Genomic DNA, 15,900 nt, shown 5'->3' on the forward strand with positions numbered 1-15,900 from the left:
TGCATTTGTGAGTTTTGATGTTTTATATGCTGAGGACTCGTAAAATGTCCCTAAGGCTTAGAGGTTATGATCCTTCAAACAAAGAACCAGAAAACCATCAGTCCAGGGCTTCCCCCCTTTGGTGAAAATATATTCAAAGGGGTCTTTGATCTTAACCGAACCTGCGGCATTCCTCTCTGTGCCGTCATCCTGTCCCTGAGCAGACAGGAAGGACCATGACAGTCATCATGGGCACTGGATTCAGAATGTACTGTTGTTTTCATGGAACAGGGAGATCTCTGCCATTTACAGCTGAAGCCAAAAACACAGACCATCTTGTTCCGACAAAAACAGAGAGCGTCTATACTAAAAAAAGATCAGTGGACTGTCATTGTGCTCAGCTTCCTGAGACGTGGGTCATTTCCTGTTCTACATCAGCTGTGGCGGCTTTTCCCATGGTGGAAAGGACAGCATCTCTCAATCTGCGTAGTGTCTATGTTTGTCCCATGTCATCCGTCTCTCTCTTTTTCCTCTAGATGTTTCTTTATCTCTATGTCCAATGTATGGGATGAGGAGAGACCATGAGCTCATGCAGATGTGCGCTACTGTTCTCTAAGCCGAAGTTGTCTCAATAAAACCTGGCGCCACTCCCTGTTTCTGAGAACTGAGGACGGAAAGACTCCCAGCACAAAAGACAGCATTGATCTGCTAAACATGTTGCCTGGAGAGGATGCAGGCTGCCTTGTGTTCAGTTTGTCATGCTGCCCTAGTTTGTCATGCTTTAGATACCACAAACAACTCGGTTTTAGAACATCACCTTTAGCTTGCTGGACTTGGGATTCATATTCCTTTACTCGACCACACTTGTGGTCTTGTGTGGTCTTACTTCAGATGCTTTGTGTGCCTAATTTATTTTCTCATTAATCCATTTTAGGGTTGCTTGTTTCCCGTTTTATGACTGATTTCAGGACTACAATCCACTAATGATGCCAAAGAACAGTGAGGACTTTTGGAAGTGGGCTAAGGGGAGCTTGATATTTTTCTGCCCACTTGCAATGCGCTCTCTGCCAGGGGAGTGGGTGTAGAGGCTGGAGAGTCAGCTTGCCAAATCTCTGCTCTCCATCCAAAGCAGAAAGACCCATGAAATGAATATTCATTCCCCACCAAACAATCATTTTCATTCTTTCACTCTCTCTCTCTCACGCTCGCTGTGTCTGTCTCGTGTCCGTGTCCGGACATACAGTATATCCAAGTTCACACTCAACGTCTCACTTGGTACATAAAAATTCCAGCATTGATTCATGAAGTACCTCATATGACCCTCTTTCCAGAGAAACTGGATTGCTCTTCCTGCATTGCTCACATCTTTGTTATATATGTTGAATGAGACTTGGGGGCTACTTGTGGGCAGCGCAACAAGCTGTACACACAGTATTGACATATTATCACCTTTTTAAGTTGTCACGGCCACAGTGCAAACAATTGCCTATTGACCCATCCAACAGACACAGAAAAACATAAGTATTTATTGTGTCAAGTGTCGGTTTACATAATGAATGTAAGGCCAATATTCACTCTCCTTTAAGCTCTGTTTTGGTCTCCACCAACTCATGAGGGAAATATCCAGCTCTTTAGTTACTAAATGCTCCACTATGTTCACCAGCTAGTCGCTAACTTTGTTTGTCTGCTTTTTGGTGTTGAGCAGTGGGTTTTTAAGCTTTTCTTTTGTTTAAAACAGCTGCCGGCTCCGGACGAAGACCACTGCTGAGACAGTGACCCAAAACTGAAAAAAAGCAGAAAAATACTCAAATGTTCAGTAGAGCCATGGTAAAAAAAAAAAAAGGGAAAGGAAGACTGGACACAGAAATGATGATGCTCAACTAAAAGAATTCTACTTGCACATAAAGTAGCCACACCAAGATGTTGACAGCCCCCATTTACTCAATTAAGAACCATCACCTAATCGCCACAGCTGTGTCAGGTCTCAGCCAATCAAGACAGCTGCGAAGGAACAGTTTGACCTATTCAGTAAAGTGCTCATCGCCATGACTAGGGAAAGATTTGGATGGAACGGAGATAGACGCAAAGCTAGAAACCCCAGAGGGATGAACACATCTGTGAGAATCCATCTTGGTTTCCATTGTATTCCCAAACAAGTACATCGGTTGAGCAATGCATACAAGGGGAACGTTTCAGTTGCATCAGTAATGTTTATGACTCTTAGGCCTTTGGAAATTTACAGCTGAAATATGCACGCGATGAATCAGGGACAACAAGAGTGAGAGAAAAACAATGGAGAATTTATAATGTCTGGCGCCTCGGAGAGTTTAAGAGCCAAATCAGTGTGCGTGAGAAATGTTTTTACACTTAAGTTTTAGCAAACCAGATGTGTAAAGGACGAAAGACTTAGAGTATGTTTTTACTTCTTTACTTTTTCTTGTTTTCATAGACAAAGCACGAACAATGCCATGGTTCTACTGCGTACTGAAAGCTGTTCACTCTCTTGGCATTATCACTTGAACTCACTGACCGATTGCAATCCTTTCCTTCACAAAGTGTGAGAGAGAGGGGGGGGGGAGGTGGAAGGGAAAGGTCGTCTGCTGATCCTGTCATCAGGCTTTTGCATCCTTCAGATGTGGAATGTGGAACTTCCTCTCTATGCCTCCTTACAGGGTTTCCTGTATCCACAGAGAGCGTGCAGGTCAAATGTCAGGCCGACTGTAAAATTGGTCTGGTAAATTCTCAGTGCATGCCAAAGTACAGTTGTCGGGCCATTCGTTTCTTCACCTCTGTATTTTTTTAAGATTGCCTCCCACAGGAGCTGCTCTTTACTGGTAGACAGCGAGTTTTACAAGAGTCCATTTCAGACCTTGAGTTTACCATATCACACTGCTGAACTGAGATATTTATAGTTCCTATGAGTGCTCTATTATCATATTTATACTAGTATTTTTAATAATACCTTCCGTGCAACTGCTCTTTTTAACAATCAAGTTTGTCTATTATTAAACAGACGTACAAGGCAAGGCACTGTGACACAAGGTCCGCATCCAGAGTCCCGTCTGTGTTTGGGTTTAGGCAACAAAAACACTTTGGTTAGGGAAAGATTGTGGTTTCAGTCAAACGTTAGAAACAGTTAAGTCAGTATCAACATTCTTGCAGCTTACAAGATACGTTAATTAACTTAGAATGAGTTAGTCATTCCCTCATCATGTTTTTAGAAATCGTAGTCCAGTCAACATTATGTTTCCTTCAAAACGTATTTGCTGTTGCAAATGTCTTCTAAATACCTTCCCTTGTCTAGTACTGGGCACTGTTGCATTCACCAAACATCAAGAGACAGGAAGTAACAAATACGGATATCAAAACACACTTCAGACCTTGAAAACAAGTCTAATAAATAACATGAAAATAAATGAAAAAACTAGACCTTCAAGCAGGAGGTAGAACGGGGTCCAAGTACTTGATGTAACTTGGGGCCATAACTATCTCACTGCTTCTTTTTGTTCTTCAGGCACAGCACAGTCCAGAAATCATGCTTAGCATGTAGCTGAGATGTTGGAGGTGTTTATAGCAGCTCTTCTACAAGCCTGTGTAAACTAAGGTTAGTCAGAATCCACCTCTCATCCATGTCTATCCTGGAAAAGAATGAATTTGCTGAACCAATTAAATTACTCCTAAACACGTCTTGACAACTGTTGATTCTGAAAGTTACAAAACTTTGGGATTGTTGAACCTCCAGTCCATGATTAGAGAGTGATCTGATGATCTGGCAGCACGTGTCAGAAGCATACAGCAGCCTTTAGTCATGCAGAACCCCAGCCACTCACTCTAAGCTTGTTATCTCAATATGTTTAGTCTATGTCTGTCTCTTGACTCTTCTGTCAAACCTATGGCCCCTATCTCTTCTTTCTGTCTTTCATTTCTCTCCCTAATGGGTCTCCCACACTCCTTCCACTCCGACCTCCTCTTTTAGGGGGTTAATGGTGTGAATTTCAACACTTAAACTCCACAGATGTGTGATTTAAGAAAGGAAGTATTTATAACTGATGACTTTCAGCAGCACGGTCTTCCATATGGCTGAATGTCCATGGCAGACTCATACATTCACATGATTTTACATATTTACATTGCATTGTTGTGAAACTTTAATCTCCTATAAGAAGTTCTTCGGACATGATCACAAATGATGCTGCGATGAGCTTTGCTGGCAGTTAATCTGAGGTATTAAAGAGTATAAATAAAATAAGGAACAGCAGGATGGATGCTCTCATATATTCTATATTTTTCTTACCGTCAACAATTCACATGAAAACCAACAATGTGTCATGTCTTAGTCCCTCTAAATCTTTGAGACTTTTCAACATTGTCTGTAGCCTCAAATGTTTAAAGATGGGTCCCAAACCAAACCATTCTCACTCCAAACTCGTCAAATCCCCTCCCCTCGGTACCTGCACCAGGCTTTCAACTAACTCCAATGTAAAACCCACCCATGTCTATATTAGACAGCCAGACCAACTAATGTTGTATAAAGTCTAAAAGTCTGGTTGGGCGGGTCAAACAAACACAGGACTTTCACCCAGATGACTGCTGTTTGTGTCCTGTGTGAAATGAAGTCAATGTTGAGTTATTTTACCTTCCTTTAGATATGTAAATTCTGTATTTAACTAACATCAGTTAGATAACAAGCATGCTTATTTTACTTAACAAACATACTTATCTTAACCCCTACCAAGATCTTTTCCTAAGCCTAACCAACTACCTTTGTTGTCTAAACCTAACCAACCATCCTTTTAGCGGCCCACTACCGCAGCAGCTACAACCCCTACAGCCGGCTCAGTGATGTCTGAGCTGGCGGGCTAGGAGCTAACAGTCCTAACGGCGGCAACAACGGAAACAGACAGACAAAGCTAAGAGTTTTAACCTGGAGGAGAACTGTAGGGTGTGCATTACGTTTCCGCGACAATGCCGTCCTCCACTGCCGGTCAGAGGACGGCGTTGTCAGCGTAACCACTGCATGAGTGCGGTGCAGAGAAGCACCGATTCGCAGTGGCTTCCGATTCACACAGCTTCCATTCACATGATGGTTATAGAATGAAGTACTCTATTGGTATTGGTATCACTTTAAGGGTACTGGAAGTGGTACTGGCATCTTAATTTGTTAAACGATACCCATCCCTAACAAACATAGTTTTATTTTTTGGAAAAAGGCTACATCAGCTGGGCAATCTCATTTTAGCAAACATTACTCGCATACAACAGTGACTTTGTTAGGGACTATTTTTAGCCGTGGCTTAATGAACATTCGGTGCGCTTCTGCGTACTTACAGCAGCACAGACAATACTGTTTAGAAGCATCAATGCGTTATTAGTTTTGGTCTTTTTATGTTATTTGTTGACATTGTGAAAAATATAGAACAACATCAGCCTTATCCTTTTGAAGAAGAAGATGTGGAGCCATTTTGAACACATAATATACCATAGGGATCTATAAGAAGCTATTAGGTTTGCTACAGGCTCTGTAACATTTTGTTAGAAATATTACCACATGGTTGAGGTATGAAAAACCTGAAGCACTGACATATGAGCTAGTTATTGTCAAGTTATTGAAATTACAATCTGCAGAGGCCTTTATAAAGCATCATATAGGATCATGTCCTTGTTTGTTTTTTCTGACTAAAAACCAAGAACTGGTTAACACAGAGGTTAAGGAAGATAGAGATAGAAAGAGAGAGGGGTGCTTTCAAAGTTAATTGGACCAGAAATTACAGTATGGGACTTACCCTGGCACCCTTCTCTGGGAAACATTTACAGCCTCCGCTGCAGTCTCTTCCTCCACAGGGGCCACTGTGCTTCTTCCCACCCTGTCAGACACAAAACAGACAACATGGAAGTTAGAGCTGGGCTATTGGACGTCACATATATACTGGAAACTGCAACATTTTGCTGTCCACTTCATTTACATAAACACAGTAGAGATATTTGTCAATGCGTTGTGGCTTGCTTTGCTCTTTGTGGCTTAGATGGGACACGGTGTGGGGTACAACGTTGTGTACTGTAGGCGCGACGTGACCGGCTATGTTTGTGTACGCTGTGGTTTGTGAAAACACTTGTTGTTTATGTGTGTTTTAGTGTTGCCTGCACTGCTTATATTGGTCTGGTGTGCAGAGAGGATGTTTTGTATGTGGCTCGAATGACTCATGATGGATGTCCACACATAATGGATGTCTCCTCAAAATCCTATTCATCAAATAGTCTGAGTCCGGCCTCTGACAGGGGCAATTTGCCTGTAGATGTCTGCATACCAAGAAAACCACCCACCATCACAGGCCGATCTGTGCTCGACGTGACACAATCACACAGTGGACATGACACGATCAAAGAGAGCAGTCACACAAACGGGGTTTCCCAACCCACAGGTCAGAGGTGGGAGACCCTACGCTGGCTGACATAGCTGGAAACATAATTAAGACAGAATGGAATCTTGGAGAACTTTTTGTGTTCATGTGGTGTTTCAAATGAAAATCACATGCAAAATCCAAGTTTGGTTTTCGGGATCATGTGCCACGACCACATTTCTTGCTGATCAGAAACAGAAGCAAAACAATTAGAAGCCTTGACAAAACTGTAGACACAACATAAGGTGTTGAGAGCCACACCTTAACCCTCAATGCTTCAAAACAGATGCACATCAGCTCAAATTTATAGCTGAAACAATTCACTGAACCCAAATGTTTATTTTAACAGATCCGTTTAGACCCTCCAGCCCTATTTAAATGCATGACTGGAAATTTTTCACCCTTGTGCCTGAGTGATTAGTAATGAAACAAACACACGGACACACACACTGCATATAGCGTTCATTCAACTCCAAATTTCCAAAGTTTGGGCAATTGGGTGACAAGGCCCTTCAGTGGCCTTTCAATTAGCATGTGAGTGAAACTTTGACTATAGACATGCAGAGAGGCTCAATGTAGCTGGTTATGACGTCTCTCTCTTGTGTCTGCCTACGTGCTCCACCTACACAGCCATACCATAGCAAATGCCTCAATACCCTCCCCTCTCCCTTGTTAAAAAAAAAAAAAATGAATAAAAATGGCCACTTTATGCCCACAGTGGCAACAAAATGGCAGAAAAAAAAATCTGAATAATTCTCCCTCTTCAATTTGACAGCAGATCCCAACGGTCTCTCTTACAATGGCCACATTGAGACTCTCCACACACACACAAAGACCTTCTTTTACTCTCGAGACGTTGTCCTTTACTGATCCCCTATCTCTACAACAAAAAGACCCTCTTCCCCTCCCTTATGGAATGCACAAGGCTGCATTTCTTGGTTAACTACCAGTGGATCTAAACGGTTCCTTTCAAACCCCTGTTTGATAAAGCAAAGACATGCTGTGATGCGTTTAATTTAGCCTGCATGCTATGGCAGCAAACTGAGGACACAGCATTCTTTACTTATATCCTTCATTTTGAACTCAATAGCTGAACAAGGGTATAACCAAAGCAAGTCTCCTCCGCAGGGGGAATACTTTTACAATAATTTTAGTTTCAGGAGTGGAGACAAAAGCAGAAGGTCACATCATCCCAATTAGGATGTAACAGAGTAACGGCATGACCTTTCTCCACATTGAGGTGGAAGTCCAAAACATTGACAATAGACTGCGTCATCTGCGGACAGACACACAAAGGATTGGCTCCCATAAAGGCAATTACACATTATGGAGCTATGCACCATCAATTCAACTTTACAGTTTACAGGCTCAAAATAGACGATGGCTGCTTCAGCGGAGGACAATAGGATCAAACTACAGTATCCTGTTTTCTCCACCCACCGTCACCGATGACCCACTCTTTGTCAAAATCTCCTTTTCCATAGATACTGCATTGCATTCCTTGGATGATATTGTGCTGCTGCATTTATTTAGAGCAGCGCCACACAGCTCTATAGAACAACAATATTCCGCCATATCAAAAAGTACAAAATATCATATGTTTACAAAATTGACTAAGTTAAAGAAACATTCTGCCTAGTGGTGAAACCATTCTGTGTCCTGTCTTTCTTCATTGATTTGGTCAAGACCAAAGAAAATGCATTGTTGCCTTTTACTTTGGTCCAGTTGTTCTTCACACTGACTTATTACAAACGAATCAGGAGCTGTTTGCTTCAACTTATATGGACAGATGCATACGGTAACTAAATTAGTTGCCAAATCACTGCACAATGCAACAAGAGAGACAGATGAATCCAGACCACCTATACCACAGTGTGGGGTCCTGCAGACTATTACCCTAAATCTGACATCTATGTAAATCTTTAGTGAATATCATTTGTAAACAGACAAGCGATACATTGCTACGTGTCTGCTGCATAGTGAATGTTAATTTCCGCCTCTAAAGTACAGATGAGCTGACGTCATCCTGCAGTGTCTCCTATTTTTTACTAAAGAAACCATTAATAATATCTATTCCAGAGGTTTTAAAAATATAAATGAGAATGTATAGTTATGTCTTTGTTATGAGAACAGTCAGACAAACCAGGTCAGTTTGTCATCTGTCTCGTTTACAGTATGGCTCCCCAGTGTTGATCATCTTTTATGTGCTGTAAACTACCTCCAGTGATCGAGGGCATCCACTGCAGTCATCTGCTCTACTTCAAAATTGCAATCGCGTGCATAAACGTTATCATGCTTTCCACAACAACAACAAAAAACACCCTCTTACTATATAAATTAACCTGTGCAATTGTGTACATCACTCAGACCACACACGGAAGTCAAAGGAGAAGTAAAATGTGCCATAAAAGATGGATTAGAAAAAAAGGCCAAGTAACAATATGCGGTTTTCCTCTTAAAGCCAACACAGTATCCCCTGAGCCAAAACAAATCCTGTTCCTCTCTTGCCAAGTTCCCCCGTTTTGAAGTGTGTCTAGAGTGTGTATACCAGTTTATCCATCGCTATAAGCAGAGCTACATGAAGAAAATACGTGTTATTGTGAAAAACAATAAAAGAGATGTTTCATCGGGAGAAAATCTACATTTTCCCTTAAAGAAACACTTTAATTAAGGATTAAGGAAATACAATTAGAGTCTTAAGAGTTCAGAGAGCCACAGTGCCTTACCCTTAATAAAAGTTCCGTAAAATATATCTAACTTGGATCAGTCTGTAAAAATAGAGCCAGTGAGTTGATATTTGTATGATAAATGTCTGTTACTTATATTTGTGTGTATCTATGGCCATGTGTATGTATGTATGTGTACACTAGGGGCGTCTACTCCACACAAACCATTCATGTGTACTATTTTTGGATTTCTTATCAACCTGCTTTTATCAGTGTTTCCCTAACATCAAACAGAGTTTGAGTTCAAGGTCTTCAAACCACATTGGTCAGATTAATGCCTTTTTTAATGAGGAATGTTGTTTTTGTTGCCTCCCTGTTCTTTACGACTGCTCTGGTGCCTCGTTCCAAATGTCCTTCAATGTACATTAAATTAAAAAAATAAAACCAGCTGGATCAACAGCACTGTTTCTCACGCTCAGTTTTATTACTTTATAACTGTAGTTTAATTCCACTTATACTGATTCTTTGTTTGTTTGCTATATCCCAAAATAAGATTTTAATAGACTGTCAGCTAATCAGAGGTGAGTATTTTCCATGGCCATAACAAAAGTCTGATAGTTTTCATTATATATATATTTTTTGTGATATACTTCCACACTATAGATTTTCTGAATTAAGAGGGAGCATTGCCTTTACCCTTGTGGGTGGTTGTCCATGTTTGAAAACATTTTCTTTTAAACTTGCTGATTGTTTTTAATTACTTGCTTAAAGACAACAAAAAATGTTAAAAATATGCTCATCACAAGTTCTCAAGAGAGAGGCCAAGAATATTCATCAATTTTTATAACAAATTGATTTAGATTTGTATCAATGCTTTGATTAAATGATGAATTGGTTGATCCCAATTGTTGGTTTGTTAATTTTCTGTGTATTGACTAATTGTTTCCATCATCATATAGAACATGCAGACATGATGATGGTTGGTTTGTGTGGCTTGTCTGTGGTCAGCCTGACTCACCATGGTCTTTAGCTTTTCCATGTAATATATACAGTAGGTTTACCACAGACATAAGCACTTCCTAACACTTCCTGTCAATGTCAAAAGAAGCCAAAATCAACACAGCATCTCAGCCACGGGAACAGGATGATGACAAGACTAAAACGGAAGAAGAAATGCAACTAAGGATGGAACTAAGAGGACAACGTATGGCTTTGGCTTTCAGCTAGAGACGGCTAAAGAGGCAAAAAACAGAAGGATCATGGGAGGATTTATGGTATTCCAGAGCAATCAGGAGTAATTAGACAAAATGGACCCATAATCCTTATACGGTTTAAAGAAATTCCAAATGCCACCAAGAGAGACATAAACAGAGAAATTTTATTTAAGATAATCTTTACAATTTAGGTTGTTACTTAGCTTAATTCAGATAAGTACATAAAACAATCAATGGAATCTAGAAAATACATGGTAAAGCCTCTCGCCTATTTAATGAAACAGCAAACAGGGCATAAAACACACAAGGAAAAGAAACAGACATATGGGAGACCGTGATGTCGACACACAGCTGTACATTCCACATCTCCCCCAGTAAATGACTCACTAAAACATCCCTGCAGATTCTTAACAAGCTAAAACCGTCAGAAATGTGCGTGATGTCCTTGACTTAAAGGAGTAGTGTTGTTGTGACAGAGACGGACACATTTCAGAGGAAGTCAGTAAATCTCCTGTTTCTGCCTGTAATTTTCCACATAAAACCATCATTTTTGTGTTTGCAGATCTCATACTTAAAAAAAAAAGTCAAGCACTCTTTTTGTAACACAGATAGTATTTCGTACTCTCTGTTGTTTAAACATACGAGCATTCACAAATCAACCTCAGTGTCACAGAAAGATAATGTCAGCAACAGCAACACTCTGAACCTCAGGTGATGGAAATGACAAACTGTCTCATTGAGATGGTTTCTCAGTTGTCACACATGAAACGACACAGTGAAGCCAAAACAGTGTTTGTGTGAGACCCCCCAGCTGTGTTTGAGGTATCGAATGAACAGAGATCACAGACTACTCCAGGTCAGGATGAGTGTTTGATCTGGGAGTGGTGGTGACACGGTTTGTAGGCTACCCTTCAGTAACTCACCCTAGGAGGACAGACGAAACTGAGGAGAGAGATGTAAAACATGGCTGCTGTGATAACGCTAATGAAGGCTCTTAAGGCTCCTTGAGTCAACAGAAACCAAATCTGACTACAAGGAAAGCTGTGACCATAAGTGGTTGATCTGTGGACTGTTTGTCAGAGGCTATTGCTCATCCTCAATGAAGGATCTGACCTGTGGCCTTTCCACTTTGATCTTGGACAAGAGGAATGCCTGATCCCACTATTCAATTTGGCAGATGCCAATTCACTTCTACAACCACTTGTCTCATTAACTGAACCCTCAGAAGGCTGCTGCCATCATCACCTAACTTCAGAAGAACTGACTAACATAAAGACACCATCAAGCTCTGGACTTAAGAGATGTAGGCTTTGGAAGACCAATTTAACCACAATACTAAAGAGTTGGAGGTACTTGTACAAAAGCAAATGAACCAAACCAAGTTCATTTGAGGGTTTCCAGATTACAAGGGAGACCTTGCGCAAGTGCAAACTGCTGATGTACTCTATGCAAGGTGGCAACCTCTGGTTCTGAAGGTGAAGCCAATGTGGAGGAGCCTTAAACTTGCATTCTTTCTAATGGCCGTCAGAGGCGACTCCTCTGGTTACAGAAAGAAGTCTGATTGTATAGATGTCCATTAATGAGATGTCTACGAGAAAATGATCTTACTTCTCATTTCTCAGTAAACATTGTAAACTGAGTTTAAATTGAATTTACTAGTCAAATACAAGTTTCAGGTTTTCTCCATTACAGCACGATGTTCATTCATTTCTGAAAATATGGTCCTATTTAGAGTAAAATACAATAAAACAGGGTATGCTTTAGGACGTGGCTACCCTGTGATTGACAAGCTTCAAAACTGTAATCAACAAACCAATGGATGACGCTGCGGTGGCTACGCCTACTTCTTAAAAAACGCCTATGATGTATTCATCATTTCTACTGGGAACGGCCGGGCCATGTCCTCCTCACTTTTCCAAAGTATATCATTTATTTCCCCCATTTTAGTTTCTGGTTGATTTTCAAATAATATGTATCTAAAGTCTCTGTAGGAAACTAAAAAGGATTTAAAGGAAGGTTACCGTATTATCGAGGTTCACATAGCATATATTTTAGATTATACTACTAATATAATTTTGACATAATTTGACGTAATACAAACACCAAGGAAGGAAGGAAGGTACTCTTATGGCATTTTGTATTTGCCTGAGTTTTCACCATTTTCATTTTGATTGCCTGTGTCTTTGTGTGTGCGTATATATTTATACACTGTATGTCAGACAATCTGTCACTGTTATGATGAGAAAGCTTAAACTCGTTGCATTTGAAACACATGGCCACTGTTAACAAGATGCTCTGAGAATGGGTATGTGTAACACACATCTGTGATGGAAACATGCTGCGTGATATGCCTTGATGTATATCTGCACTATATATCAATGTCAGTGGTGTCTGTTTGATACTCCCTTCTCCAGCTGAGATCCATCTCATTAACAGATTCACTCTTAGCATGCAACACGAAGTTAACGTCTGAATCAAGAGGATACGTAAAATATTAGGGACGTTTTGTTCATAGTGAGTGTTTTTGGCCATGCTAAATGGTTGACAATGCCAATTAGATGGTTAGTCAGTCCATCACTTTGGTCCAGACTGAAATATCTCAGCATTGGTAATTGCATTGCATTGGTTGCAGCTGTGAGGCTTGTTAGGTACTTCAAACACAGCACCCCTGCATGGAAGGCACTAATCTTGTCATTAACTGTTAATGGGAGGTTAGCGAGGTTGAGCTATCGGTCAGAAAAAAATCCAAATTAGCATCCCTAGTTAGCATGATAACATGCTAAAATTCAATGGTGAACATGATAGACATTTTAAATGCTAAACATCAGCATGTTAGCATCCTTGTGAGAATGCATGCAGACGTTAGCTCAAAGCACTATATCTACCAGCCTCACAGAGCCACTAGCATGGCCGTAGATGCTTAGATTTGTTGAAAAACAATAGATGTAGAACAAGGTAGCAAAGTGTTAATTTCATTTTTTTCCATGTAAAATGAATTTTGTTCATAAGAAACGTCTTTTTTTCATCCATTCAGCTTAAAAAAACACAGGGTATTTTCTCAGTTTTCTCCATTACACAATTGAAATTTGAGTAACTTTCTTACATGTAGAGTTTTAACATAGTTCAAATGCTTTGCCCTCCCGTGCACATATGCAGTTTTAACCTCAAAAAGTGATTTAAACACTTGTAGTTTGGGTGGATGCCAGCTGGCCAATAGAAAGGCCAGCCCTGACGCTGTGGTTCAAGGCCTGTTCACTGTTTAAACAAAAGAGGAATATCTTCAACAATATCTTGAATGAGTTCTCCACAGTGTTTGCGGGCTCCCTGTAGCCTCAGTAAAAACAGGACAACACAAGGGGGGATTTGTGCGAGGACATTCTTGTTTTGCTGGATAAAAAGAGGAAAGAAGCTTGTCTAAATATCTCCTGTGACTGTGAGTGGGAAGGTATAAACATAAAACCAAAAGTGCCTGTGTGTGTGTGTGTGTGTGTTTGTGTGTAAGCTTACACAAAAATGAAAATCATGCTGGTTGTCATTGTTGCCGTCTGTGACTCACATGAAATGTTTCCCTTACAATAGGAAAATTGTGACTGAGAGTAAAGTATATGAAAATGCTTCATCACTATTGTACTTTTTCAACAATCCATTCACTTGTTCATTTATGTTTTACAATGTATTTCATCTCGTATGTTTTGTCTGCCCGGCTGCTTCTTGTTTTTCAGCGCAGTACTAGAATACAAACAGTACAAAAAGACGTTAACAAAATGGCTTGTAGGCCAGCGTGTCAAAAGAGGGAGTTTATACTTTCTGTGCAGCTTCAGCTTCTAGCTATAGTACAACACAAAACTGAATTAAATAATCAGAACCAAACTGTAAAACAAACACATCCCCAAAACGGTTAGAAACACACACACACACACACACACACACACTTGTATACAGAAACCGGAAGAGCTAAACATCAAACATAACTATGTTTGTGTCGGGATAGTTATTATTACTGAGGCATGTCCTAATATAGCACCAGATGTCCCAAAAGCCTCCATTATGGTGATAAGGGAAATTCTCGTGCTGACCATAATGGATCTTACAGATTTCATACCTGATACTCAGTACAGCGTGTCTGAGCCAGTGCTTCTTTACAGCTAATTCATCTTCCTGCCACACCACCATCAACTTCCTGTTAGAGAGTTTGAGTCTGTGTGCGCTCATAAAAACACCCCAAACCAAGCACATTTACAAACAGAAAATCCACAGAAAATAGGGAAAAGGGAATGAATGAAGTTCCATCGTCTTAACGTTAACATGGGAACAGCTATGAGAATAAAGACATCATGTTGTGAATCCTCACATTCATGCGGAGCAGCTCTGGAAAGCAACTCAACATTTTGAGTAATATTTAGAGATCCACAGAAAAGATGTTATTGTGTGCACTGTAAATTGAAATGAACGGGGAAAGAGTGGTGAGAGGGAACGGTCGAGACTGAGGGACAGGGTTACTCTGCTAAGAGCAGGACATAACTTTGAAGGAGGACATGAACTAGAGCAGAGGGACCTGAAAGAAGCAGAGCAGAGTAGAGACTCCCACTGTGCTCCTCTGGCTGGGCTCCAGTGTAAACACAGCTCTGGTTTCTGCCCTGGGCCTGACGCAGCTGGACCTTCCCTCTCCTTAACCGGCCTCAAGTCACACAGACTCTCAACTCCATTTCCCAGAGGGGCACACTTCTAATCAATGCTTCCTGCAACAGTCTGAGCCAAATAGAGCTGGGATTAGAACCGTTTCTGTTCTGCATTTTAGTGCCAACAGTCCAAACTGTCAGACCTTGCTATGTTGCTGGCCCTACTGTTTAGCCCTCTAATCAGATGATCAATCACATCCAGATGAGAGGATCCATTCAGTAAGAATCTGGACACCTGATAGGCCTGAGAACAGTCATGTTTGCTCTTTTATTTCTACTTACGAGTAGACGATTACCTCATAAGAAATCCAGAATGATGACTCACACGGGTTAAGGATGATATTCATAGACCGATTTGATTTAGTTGTTCATGATTGGGATGGTAGGATTTGTATGGCTTAAGTCCAGAGACAGAGAGGATGGAAATGGCAAAATAGTCAATGTTCATAACACAATAAGAGAAACAAGACTAATAGTCCGTAGCCATGCTGGTGGCTCTGTGAGGCTGCACTCAAAGCGGTTCTTTGAGCTAAATGCTAACGTCACGTTACAATTCATCTTAGAGATGACTGAATGCATAAACCAAATTTCATGGCAATAGTTTTGAAGAACTTTTACTCAAAGCCACAAATGTCAGCGTCATGGTGGCGTTCGACAAAAAGTCTCAGGGTCACCGAAGTTATTAGGGTACCATTGATACCAGCAACTAATTTCATTGCAATACATCCAATAGTTGCTAACATATTACGGACCAAAGTGGTGGCAGGCTAATAGGCCTCCAACCAGACAGGCAAAAAGACAGACAGGGGATAATAGAGAGAGACAAAGAGTGAGAAGAACAAATTGGACATGGTCATGTTATCACACATTTTGCATTTAACTTTGTTAACATTCTTCCCATGACAAGAAATAATTCTGTTTAATCAATCAGGCCACAGCTGCGATGGAAATGAATGGTCTGTCT

At 40.6% G+C, this 15,900-nt stretch overlaps 1 protein-coding gene across 2 annotated transcripts in view; it reads right to left on the reverse strand.

The window, feature by feature from the left end:
* Window positions 1–15,900, reverse strand: part of col4a2 (collagen, type IV, alpha 2) — a 59,883-nt gene that overhangs the window by 34,605 nt on the left and 9,378 nt on the right. For both annotated transcript variants that reach the window (XM_031869452.1, XM_031869451.1), the window contains exon 4: window positions 5,763–5,843. In XM_031869452.1, the coding sequence (XP_031725312.1) occupies window positions 5,763–5,843 (81 nt within the window). The remainder of the gene's footprint in view (window positions 1–5,762; window positions 5,844–15,900) is intronic.

Source organism: Anarrhichthys ocellatus, unplaced genomic scaffold, assembly GCF_004355925.1.
Source record: "Anarrhichthys ocellatus isolate YVR2014 unplaced genomic scaffold, GSC_Weel_1.0 scaffold47, whole genome shotgun sequence".
Lineage (NCBI taxonomy): Eukaryota > Metazoa > Chordata > Actinopteri > Perciformes > Anarhichadidae > Anarrhichthys > Anarrhichthys ocellatus.